This window comes from Lampris incognitus, chromosome 8 (assembly GCF_029633865.1).
Source record: "Lampris incognitus isolate fLamInc1 chromosome 8, fLamInc1.hap2, whole genome shotgun sequence".
Lineage (NCBI taxonomy): Eukaryota > Metazoa > Chordata > Actinopteri > Lampriformes > Lampridae > Lampris > Lampris incognitus.
The window spans coordinates 47,441,496-47,453,621 of record NC_079218.1 but is presented as its reverse complement, the minus strand read 5'-3'; the positions used below and the strand labels follow the sequence as shown (position 1 = coordinate 47,453,621).

The window sequence follows — 12,126 nt, the reverse complement described above, 5'->3', positions numbered from 1 at the left end:
ATGATTGGTTGAGTAAGTACAAGCATGGCTACCTATGCAGGGTTACAATGAAAATCTGCAGGATAGGGGGTCCTTGAGGACTGGTTTGAGAAACACTGTATTAGAGGGACAGCTCAGGTTGGACGGTTTGGAGACAAAGCAAGAGAGGCAAGATTGAGATGGCTTGGACATGTGTGGAGGAGAGAGGCTGGGTATATTGGGGGAAGGATGCAGAATATGGAGCTGCCAGGGAAGAGGAGAAGAGGAAGGCCAAAGAGGAGGTTTATGGATGTGGCGAGGGAGGACATGCAGGTGGCTGGTGAGACAGAGGAAGATGCAGAGGACAGGAAGAGATGGAAACGGATGATCCGCCACGGCGACCCCTAATGGGAGCAGCCGAAAGTAGTAGTAGTAGTAGTAGAAGCCCTTTCTGGGGTGATCCTGAGCCTACGAAGGCACTGAAACCGGGCCTTGAGCATCCCAATAATCATCTCTACCCTGGCTGTGTCCTGCAGTGAGCCAACTTATAACGTTGCTGTGGGCCAGGCTCAGGATCAGAATAAGGAGTCAGCAAATAGGGCTTAGGGGTACTTTCTGTCACTGAGCAGGTAACCATCAAACTCTACCTTTGAGAATATATATATATATTTATATATATATAAACTCACCACAGGCAAATCTAGCGCTCAGTGTACACTCACGAAAATTGTGTGAGTCATGCACAGACCCAGTCCACTTCGCTTCCACGCTGACGACGATGTGGACTGCATCACAAATGATCTTCACAGTGCAGAACAGTAATTAGCTGAATTAGCTGTCTTGTGAAGCACATTTCATTTAGACCGCTAAAGGCTGCTATTTAACCCTACCTGCACATTAACGCTGTGCAAAGACCTCCTGTTCACATAATCTCCACTTACTGAAGGAGCCGTGATAGGAATACGAGTGCCAGCCATGCAGCCAATCCCACCTGGAAACCTTCAAATATATCAAATTAAACCGATCAATGCTTCAAGTCTCCAAGCTTCATACTAAATTATTGCTTAGACTGGAATTCTGTGAGGAGTCTTGCAGGTGTGTACCTTGCGAACGCCACAAAGAGTACAGTAAATGTTTCAGTACAAGAGTCACATTTCTGACAGCCCGGCAGACGGTTGCCTTGGAAACACGTTTAGCGTCACCGATGTTATGTAGAAAACTCCCATTGGCAAAACCAACTCAAGCGCAACAAAAAGAATCTGTTCTGAACTGAGAGCGTGTCCACGATGTGTCATATGAACGACATGAGGGCTGAGAATATCGTTCAGCTAAATGACCAATTCTGCACAAACATAATCGGGTAACGACAAAACATCCAAGCGGGGCCTTATCCCCCATCCCCCTCCCCCAACGGAGGTTTCTGCACAGTATTTGTGCTCCAATATCGACTAAGAAAAGTTCACACCATGTCCGACACCTCCTTCGGCCTGCAGGCTTCAGCTAAACTCAGGGTCGGTTGAAAACAACCTGCCTGCGAGCAGGTTAGCTTCACGGAGTATGTTGCCATAGTAACCGAATCAGAGCTAAAAGCTGAACTGGCTTTGTGAAACCCAGAGTTTCCCTCAGCTCTGAGTCAACTGAGTTGTCACTAAATCCGGTTTCTGAAACAGGGCCCAGAACCGCTCCAATAGAAGAAAGGATCTCTTGGGAACATCTCAGCGTACCTGCACCAGGTTTCTTTTGAAAGCAAGTCAAGATCTGCAGTAAATAAATCTGAACTGGACTTGGCCCATTTTTCTCATATGGCTTCAGAAGACTTGAATCGTGCTGCACAAGCCATTTGGAGTACTTGTATTGTCGTTTTTTTGGGGGGGGGGGGGTTTGCCAGTCTGGCAACTTCACGGAAGAAAGCTACTCTGACACTGTTGGCCAACTCCTTCAGTGTTGTGTGGGAACAGAACACCAATCAGTTTCTACTGGCATGAAAGGGAAGTAGATGACAGAACCCATTTTGGGGGTGAACCATCCCTTCCAGGGAACATCCTGACAAAACTGTTCCAACGTTTAGGGAACAACATTGTTCAACTTCCTACTGTCACCAGAGAAATGTTTAGTACTCAAAGTCACCATCACCCAAACATGCATTTCTATAACTTCTAGGCACATATCAAAAAGGTTATGTGCACATAATGTACATTATGAAACAGAAGACAATCCAGATATATTGACAATTTATTGGTCAGCTTAGTGAACACTTGTATACAACTTCATTGACTGCATTATCAACTCTTTGGAACAAAATTTAAAAGCAAACTCAAACACTCATAGACAAACTGTCTTAACAAAACACAGGATAAAGCTCATCTAATCTCTAAATGCTTTCTACTGGACTGGTCAATAAAGCGCCACACGGGATTCAAGAGGACAATCCATCACATGAAGTAGCTATGTTGGTCTCTAAGTGGGGGACCACAGTGGTTTTCAGTGCTCTACTGTTAAGTGCTGGCAGATGGAGAACAACGTAGTTTACTGGGTGATCCCGATGACCCCACAGGCCAGACGTCCTCCGGCGTTGCCAGTCTTAAGACTCTCCTCGTTGTTTCCTTTTCCCAGGTCATCGGCTTTCTCATGGATCTGCAGGGAGGAGGAGCAGTGAGATCAGGTTCAAAGTCACAGGTGATCGGTCTATTCTAAGGTAACTTAAGTCCATTTGGCCACTTTATTCACACATCTCCTGTCTGAACACTTGATTTCAACTTCTCAAGTCAAATACATATGAACAATAGTAGAGGGGGGGGAAAGCATCCTTGTCCCTTACCACCATGGTTCTGCCAATGATGGAGAGGGGACCAGTGAGGGTGAGCATCCGGTCTGTGATGCTTATACGAGCAACGTTATCTGCTCCTGCTGTGACATTACCCAGGTCCCCCACATGTCTGTTAACATCAGGAAAATGAACAATTAACATCACACAGGCCAATGCTCACAAATGACAACGTACTGCAACACGAGAACGACCGGGATTTCACTCCTACCTAAAACGACCATGGGCGGTCAATGTGACCGCCGGTTTTTAAACTCTATATTCTGTCAAGATAAATACCCAACTGAGATATTAATGCATTGCATAAGTTAGTATGCCTGTTAGGAAACAACTGACACCAAAATTAACATCTTAACAACTTTAAAAAAAAAAAAAGAAATGAAAATAAATATTGAAACAGTCCCAAACAACGACCGGAACTTAAAAACTACTAGAACGACAGATTTTAAACACTGTATTCTGTCAAGATAAATACCCAGTTGAGATATTAACACGTTGCATATGTTAGTGTGTCTGTTAGGAAACTGACACCAAAATGAACATTTTAACAACTTCAATACTATTTTTCAAACAACTTAAAATCGCCGCTGTCCAACGCCTGTAAATACTGCAGCGCCTCGGTGGTAGTCGTGGTGCGTCCGTACCCAGACATGTCGGAAATAATCAAACATCAAGTTTAGACTATTTCTCTGCACTGAAGGACGCTAGTGTGTTTCCAGGACAGAGCAATGAACTTCACGAAGGAAACAATGTGACCGACACACATCATTAATAGTGATATCATGCGCATGATCACGCGCAAATCACAAGCAGTCATTTTTGTGCAATTGACCTAAAATTTTTATATTTTTCACCCCTCCCTCCGTCTCCCCAATTGTACTTGGCCAACTACCCTGCTCTTCCCACCCACAGACACGGCCAATTGTGCCTGTAGAGACGCCCGTCTAAGCCGGAGATGACACAGGGATTCGAACCGCCGACCCCCGTGTTGGTCGGCAACGGACTAGACCGCTACGCTACCTGGACGTCCCCTTGCTCTTTTTTAATTACTCAAGTGTAATCAGTGGATTCTGTGGTGTCTCCAGCTGGTAACATCTATCTCCACAGCCTCATCCCTTCCCATGTTGTGCTCTCTCTCTCGCTCTCTCTCTCTCGCTCACACAAAATGTGTGCGTGCCAGTAGTGCGACTTAGATCTGCTTTAATGACAAACAGAAAGAAAGAAGAAGAAGAAGGCCACTTTACTTTGACATTGTGTTCTTACAATGAAACGTGTCTTCTGCATTTAACCCATCCTATTGTATAGGAGCAGTGGGCAGCTGCAGCACCCGGGGGGGGGGGGGGGGGGGGGGCACCAACTCCAGTTCTTCTTTCCATCGCCTTGCTCAGGGGCACAGGCAGGAGTATTAACCCTAACACGCATGTCTTTTTGATGGTGTGAGGCAACCGGAGCACCCGGAGGGGAACCCACGCAGACATGGGGAGACACCCGGACGCCCCTGAAACTCAATTTAATGCAAATATATACAATTTTAGCAGCAGTCAGGGGGTGGCAGGTGTGTATCTTTTTTTCCCCCCACAAAGTCATTAAACTTTAAAAATCCAAAACGGTGTTGGTCCTTCTAGTGTTAACCTAGTCCAGTCTTTTTTCTTTATCCTAGCTCGCACAATCCGAGGCTGATTTTAAAAAGGTGCAGCAGAATTCAGAGCTCAAACGGCAGCGTTGTTGTAGTCTAGTCAATAATTCCTACACTTAAAGAAAAAAACAAAACCAAGGCACATTTGATTATTCAGGTGCTTCTTTTTTTTTCAATTCACGTATGCTCTGTGGGAATCAGAAAATTAATTTTAATTAAGAGCTGATTTGGACCAAGTTTCCACAGCTGGATGCAAGTAATGATGGGAATTAAGAGAACTGCATAAGATTTGACTTTCCTGCTGATGGGAATTGCGATCATCATGCGTTATTGTACACTTTGGTCAGAATAATGAAACAGATAGCACCGGTTACTTCTGCTCCAGTCGAGCTCATAACTCATTTAATTTGCTTTAACACTACGATGACCAAGCCGGCCATTATGAGCGCTTTGCATTTTCAAAGTTTAATAACTTTGTGAAGAAAAAAAAACAAAAGATACAGACCTGCCGCTCCCTGAATGCTGCTAAAATTGCATATATTTCCATTAAAATTAGCTTTACATCAACCGCACACAAAAAAAAGGTTATACCTAAAACGACCATGAGCCGTCAAAATATCTGCTTGTAATTTGTGTGCTATGTCACTATTTATGACGCGTGTTGGTCGCGTCGTTTCCTTCGTTAAGTTCATTGCTCCGTCCTAGAAACACACTAGCGCCCTCCAGTGCAGAGAAATAGTCTAAACTTGATTTTTGATTATTTCCAACATGTCTGGTTACAGACGCACCATGACTACCACCGAGGCGTCGCAGTATTTACAGGCGTTGGACAGCGGCCATTTTATATCGTTTGAAAAATAGTGTTAAAAGTTGTTAAAATTTTCATTTTGGTGTCAGTTTCCTAACAGACGTACTAATATATGTAATGCATTATTATCTCAACTGGATATTTATCTTGACAGAATATAGAGTTTAAAAACCGGCGGTCATTTTGACCGCTCACGGTGAACTCCCGGCCATTCTAGTGTTAAAACAAATGACAATAAATGTGTAATTAAAAGAAATGAAACATTTAATTTCATGCCATCGTCCGCTTTGAAATAACAGACTAAACGGCATCTTGACTTCAAATGCATACTCGGTCAACAGAAAAACATATCCACACTTCGCAGCATGGACCCCGCTTTTACCCTGTGTGTCTACTTCACCAAGTCTATGGCCAATATCTGCCGCGATGCGACTCTTGCCTAGGGTTGAGCATCGAGAACTGGTTCCAGAACCGGTTCCAAAGGAAACGTTAAGAAAGTCACCTTTCGATTCCGCCTATCGGTCATATAAATACATTTCACTCGCGCTAAAAGTTCATTTCGGTTTCCGTGGTGGCGGCACGCAGCTTCTGCCGCTAGTTAAATGTGGCACCGTCATGGACCAGAGCAAGCGGCGGTGGGAAGCGTGGCTTAATTCTGCCTTGAAAAATGAAGGCTTGGCACAGTGCAACAGCTGAGGCACAATTATTTCGTGCAAGGGAGGACGCACAACAATTACGGCCCAACACCTTCGCCTACACGGTGTACAGATTAACCAGTGTGCCATGTTTGACACATTGCGCCGGTCTCCATCTCCTGCCTCGGCGCCCTCTTCAGCACCCCTGAGCAAACAGCACCTCGTCGCAACTGGATAGGCGAAAATTAATGTTTGTCTCGTTCACGACAGCAAACAACTTACACACGAGCGAACTGCTATAAACTGTATGCAAAACACTGAAATGTGTTTTTTCTGTGCTGAACGCTCACGTATACAGCCTGAGAAAGCAGACACGCTCATTTTTCTAAACAACAACTGTTCATAATTTAGAGAGTTTAACACCTGGTAGTCCGGACCAGGGGGTGACTGTGTCTTTATCTCTTCATGTATGAAGACAGCTGTTGTAAATGTAAATATGAGAATGAGCCGTTCTTAAAACAGAATGGCTTGTAGAAAGTTTTTTCTTTAAATAAAATGTTCTGTCAAAGAAGCACGTGACCCGTTTTGACCCCGCCTCTCAAAGAACCGGAATCGAGAATCGGTAAGAACCGGAATCGTTAAAATCCAACCGATGCCCAACCCTACTCTTACCCATCTCACTTCTAAAACAAACACCTCCAGACATCTGCGATAAACATCACATCTTGCGGTAGTGGACCCTGGCTCTATAGCTTGTTTTTTTATGCGAGCTTTGTAAATATTTACTTCCTGCACCATATGACTTTAACCTTCTATGAATATAACCTAAGTGAATGACAGCTGCCGAGCTATATGCGACTTGCCCATTTCAAGTAGTTGCCATGTTTAGCGCTGACAAACGATATGTCTAAAAATCCATATCAAAATCTGTTCAGAAACTCTTCAAATATGTGTCCTACCTCCACAAAGCCACTCTCTTCCCTCGAAGTGTAGGGATCCTCTTTGAATGTCTCAGTTGTTAAAGAGTAAATAATTCAAATGATTAAAAACCAGGAGGGCGGATCTCTGCCAGGCGTACGACTCCTGCCTTCTCCGTCCACGCACAGAAAAGCTAGCGTTTTTCCTGCCGTTGTAAGACTTGAGCCCGGCGCCCAAGTCGATTAAACGGGAAATGTGGACATAAACAAGTTTAATATGCAGCACCTGAGCTAAAAACAAAAAAAAATAAAACCTACCTAATAAAAACGTTTCGCTTTGTCAGTCTGTGGATGCGCAACCTCCTTGGACAAGAGCGACCCAAGTCTAACATGCAACGACGGATCAGGCTATCATGATTTCAAATTTATCAAAGACACCAACTGTGTTTAACAGTGGCGGTTTTCTTGACACAAGATTAATGAAGGTGAATGGCTGCTCTGCTGACCGACTTTCGTTCATAAGACGGCGGTAAGAAGAAAAAGCTCACCCCTACGAAGCGTTTTATCGTGGCTACCGAGATGATCTCCATCCTACTCTGGAAATTGTGTTTTCATAGCGTAGTTTTAAAACGCTGGATACTATGGCTCTTCCGCGTGGCAGAATAAGGTGAATTATTTTTGGCTCCTCCCGTCCTCAGATCAGCAGTGACTGATCTGCCGGCTTGCGAAATACGGTCGACTTCTCGCTTACTTTCAGGACTCGTACCCTGAATACAAAACGTTTCGGTTTTGACGCTCCTGCTGCCCGATCTAATTCAACCGTAGATAGATGTGAGTCGCGCGGTCGACTCAAGAGCGGGGCAGCGACGGGAAGCCGCATTGGTCACGCGAGCTAGAGAGCGAATGAGGGGAGATTCTTCCATCATACAGTCAAAAGTGTGCACCAGAACTTTAGGCTGATGGGTTCAAGTGCTTTGCGAGATTACCTGCAGACGGACGCACAAACCCACACACGTCCAAACGCGTGATCCCTTCCAGGCCTTGAGGACCAAACCACCTTATGGAAGAAATCTCTCGTCTTTCGATTTTTTTGACAACCGTTCTTCCAACTGACTTTCACACCAGGTGGATGTAATGCCGAGGACCCGAGGAAGTGCAACGTTCAATGTGAAGTTATTTGGATGAGCGGTTCTCTAATTAGCTTGCTCAAACCAGGTTAACATGCCGTTCGTGCCGAGAGTACATACGCGATGACATCACGTGCGTGATACAGATGTGATGATGTCACACTCCAAGTTTACAAATTTGCACAGCAGGTGCAAGTTCACGGCAGACGGGTTACTGCGCTAGTTGAAGGTAACGTCTCACAACACGAAGAGGCCGACTCAGACCAAACTCACCGCTCCTCATCATTGGGGCCAGCATGATTCTTGTTGTGAGGGTTGAAGTGAGGGCCAGCACTTATGCACCCTGAAAAACACACACCAAACCAACCGCTAAGTTAGGGGAAGCCTTCATTTGCAAAAGACTAGCAACGTGAGGAAACGTATGATTTATAATAACTTTTGTTAAATGCGCACCATTAGTGTTGTCCCCAAAGGCATGAACATGGAAACCATGATCCCCCGGAGTAAGTCCTGAGATTTCTCCTGTGACTTTCACTGGGGCTGAGTCGCCCTAGTAGATCAAGCACAAACAGTCAATACAGTTGGTGGGGGACAAAAGCTGTCAAAGCCGTGCGGCATCATGGCACCCAACAGCACTAGAGAACGAAAAGGGTCAGATCTGACCCACCACGGAATATTGTGCCTTGAAATAAACAGGAGAGGAAGAGGGGTGGACAAAGGGGGGGGGGGGGATCTCAACTTCAAATGATTTGCCAACATTAAACAACCTACGTATTTGCTCTTTGTAAATGTGGTCATAATGTTGATGAGATTCAAGATGACCCCATCACACAATGAAAAATAAACCCCATAACCCTAAATAGAATATGTTGTGGGTATATACAGCTGAAAATTAAGGTTTCAGAGATAGAAAAAAAAATCCCAACTCATAGTACAAGGCAGCGTTACCGTGAGCTACTACACTACAAAATGACCATTTGCATCGCTTTATGGGACAAGTAGTTCATTCCCTCCAAGAAGACAAAGTGCAGTGTTGTACCTTTCTGTCTTTTTCATATATTTTCTGCTTTGAATGAATTTGTTATATGGCCATGATTGATTCAAAGTAGGTGGGATTGGTTCAAGGCTCAATTATATGTAGTGTGAAGGCTGGGCATTCCCACTATTGCTTTGCAGTTCTTTATTTTTTCTATTTTCTTCCACCCATTTTATGACACTTTGTAGCTCCTTCATACTTTTAGCTACTGAAAACATTCAACTATCAAAATGTTCAACTCATTAAGGACATTATTGTTCCCCTTTCAGAATTTTCATACCTTTTGAAACATTCAACTTTTTTCAGCCATTTTTTGAATGGGAGTCAATGGGGGACTTTTGCAACCTTTCCACCTCTTTTACTCCTTCACACTTTTAGCCACTGAAACCATTCGGGTATCAAAATGTTCATCTCTTTAAGCCCATTAAGGCTCACATTTCGGTTTTTTTAGATCTTTTATATTTTTAGACATTAAGCTTTTTCTACTTTTTCAAAACAATGGAAGACTATGGGGAAAGGTTGAAACCCTCATCACCTTTGAACTGTATCTCCTCCATTTTTTGAGCTAGAAACCCCATTTAAAGCTTAAAACAGTTCAGGACATTCAGCTCTTTCGGAATCCTATTCAGATTTTTAAATTACTTTATAGTTTTTCAACAATTCAGCTCTAAAGTTTAGCAATTCTGCCATACACTTTGCCTGTTAGAATATCCAGTCCTATTGTGACATCACATATCAATTTGAAACTCAACTGCCAGCCTAATTAGTGTCACACGCTTTTTTCTGTGGAAAAGCAATTTTTCTAGTTATACAAGGATTTCTTGGCATGTCTACGGCAAATATGAACAGGAAATTTAGTTCTGGAAAACCAAGCAGAAAGAGATGAAAACCTTGGACGGTCGATCCGGTTCAATTGCCAGCATTATCTCACTTAAGATAAGGGTTCAAGCCCCACCCACCAGCAACTGTCCATCCTGTTGACATTTTCTTGAGCGGCCCTCATTGTGTCCTTTTTCAGCTTGAGCAGAGCTGTGCCCTGCACTCGGCCCCTGTCTAATGGGAGGAGCCATGCTAGTTTCACTCAACCCTGCAGTTACATAGCCACAGGTATTATTGCATTGAAACGTCTGCCTTCGAGGTTTGCCTTCGAGGTTTGGGCAAACGGCACATCTTATTCGGTCAAATCTAATTCAGCGAGCATATGCTATTTTTTTTGCAACCATGTTAGTCTTGCCTGGAAAAAGATGCTTCTGTGTTTGTGCAGGGGAGACGGGCAATGACTCAGCAGAAATGGTTGATCACAGAGCCAAAGTCTAACGCCTGCCCAGTTTCAGATACTGCAACGACTAACTAAGCAGCAGGTACAACTCCCAAGATCTACAACCCCCATTACATCAACACACCACCTGTGCTGCAAATGAGGGGCGTTGAAACCAGAAGACCACCCGGGCGACGGCCTATAACTTGACATGGGCGCTTCCATTTTTAAGGGCCAATTAACACCCCATAAGTTGATGACTTCATTAACTTGCCCCAGTAGCTGACACAACGGTGGGCTTGACAAAACGCGCGACACTGTGCAACCCAGCTGACGTAGTTTAACCCACGGGTGACGTTGGTCCCGACCCCAGGTGACCCACGCCGAACAGGGGCAGGGGGTTCGTTTCGGGGGAGGGTCAACCGAGCTAGCGGCAAATTACCTCAATGAGACGTCGGCGACCTTAGGCAACAGGCGTTTGCAGACCGCTGGGCGTTGAGGTTGCGGGTACCACCACCACCACCACCACCACCACCACCACCACAGGATTCCTAGCAGGGTCGTCCGGACTTGACATGCCCCCTCTGAATGAAGTCCTTCCGCCGCTCGTGTGAGTTCAGCCTCACTCGGCGCCGACTTGTCAATGGGGGGGGAAGTCATGCTAGCCCGGCTAACGTTATGCTAGCCGCTGTTTACATGAGCCGGCACGTCCAGCGCCCGCTCCGCATTACCCCCTCCGCTAAGCTAAGGCAGCCTTTCGCATCACTTTCACGTCAGGCTAACGCGCGTTTTCGCGCCCGCTAGCTAGCGCTAAATGACAACGGACGCTAGCTAACGGCGGCACGCTGCTCTCGGCGGAGCTCGGCTTGTGCGGACGGCTGGCTGGCTGGCTGGATGCCGACTGAAAGCCCCGGCCAACTCTCCCTCGGGTTAGCTCGCATGTGGCGCGGAGAGAGAGATCGTGCACCGACGCTAAAACGACCCCAACAGTCAACTCCTGCAAACAACAAGAAGAAGAAGAAGAAGAAGAAAGGGGCACGCAAGGCGAATTACCTCCTGCTGAAAATACACTGTCCCGACGACGTCTCCTGCTCCCTTCAGCACGCAGACAGCCTTGAGCACCATCGCTGTTCTTCTTCTGCTTCTTCTTCTTCAAGTTTCCGCAACTCCGACCGCTGACGCCGAGTCTTTATGTGTTCAGCGAGTTTGCTTCCAGCGCCGCCGTCCAATCGCGGGCGGCTACCGGCTCCGCGCGTTTTGATTGGCCGACGGGCCGCCGACGGCGCACGGTCAGTGAGACGGCCCATCGGGTTCAAGTTCAGTCCAGCGTTATCTGTGGGGGGGGGGTCAGGGTTCAATGGGCGGGGGATATCGTTCCGTCTGATTCCAACGCAAAAGGCCGATGTAGTTGAAATTCCCCAAGACAGATGTTTTTCTCTTTAATAAGTCGTTGACGTAGCGTTTCTGGATACGGTTCAGAGCATTGTCACACGTTAGGCAGACCCCCCCCCTCTCTCTCTCTCTCTCGCTCCCCCCCTCTCCCCCCCCTCTCTCTATATACAACGGTAGGGAAAGTCAAGTCAAGTCAATGTTATTTGGAAAGTGCTCAACAAACAAGGAGCAGACAGTACAAGCCTGTTTGCTTATAGCATGAAACAGGTTTGTACTGTCTAATTAAAAAAGTAATTTAATCACTGGATTTTATTTATTTATATATATATATATACACACACACACAGCAGGTGCAAGTGCAAGTTCATATTTGCCTATATATATATATATATATATATATATATATATATATATATATATATATATATATACACTCACCGGCCACTTTATTAGGCACACCTGTCCAACTGCTCGTTAACGCCAATTTCTAATCAGCCAATCACATGGCAGCAGCTCAATGCATTTAGGCATGTAG

General features: G+C 45.4%; 1 protein-coding gene across 2 annotated transcripts; it reads right to left on the bottom strand.

Annotated features, from left to right (window-relative positions):
• Positions 1-2,177: 2,177 nt before the first annotated feature.
• sod1 (superoxide dismutase 1, soluble) lies at positions 2,178-11,392 on the bottom strand. 2 transcript variants are annotated; one of them, XM_056284415.1, is made up of 5 exons: positions 11,253-11,392; positions 8,359-8,455; positions 8,179-8,248; positions 2,777-2,894; positions 2,178-2,592 (listed from the first exon to the last, which is right to left on the bottom strand). In XM_056284415.1, the coding sequence occupies exons 1-5, from the start codon at positions 11,322-11,324 to the stop codon at positions 2,485-2,487; spliced, it is 465 nt and encodes a 154-aa protein (XP_056140390.1). In that variant the 5' UTR covers positions 11,325-11,392; the 3' UTR covers positions 2,178-2,484. The 2 variants fall into 2 exon arrangements, with proteins under 2 accessions (XP_056140390.1, XP_056140391.1); XM_056284416.1 differs by lacking the exon at positions 2,777-2,894.
• Between the last annotated feature and the right edge of the window lie 734 nt (positions 11,393-12,126).

Excerpts from the sequence above, each read along its gene's own strand:
- sod1 (XM_056284415.1), bottom strand. The coding sequence starts at position 11,324 with ATGGTGCTCAAGGCTGTCTGCGTGCTGAAGGGAGCAGGAGACGTCGTC. Across the intron at positions 8,456-11,252 it reads CAGTGTATTTTCAGCAGGAG|GGCGACTCAGCCCCAGTGAA; the intron begins GTAATTCGCCTT and ends TTGATCTACTAG. Across the intron at positions 2,593-2,776 it reads TCATTGGCAGAACCATGGTG|ATCCATGAGAAAGCCGATGA; the intron begins GTAAGGGACAAG and ends TCCTCCCTGCAG.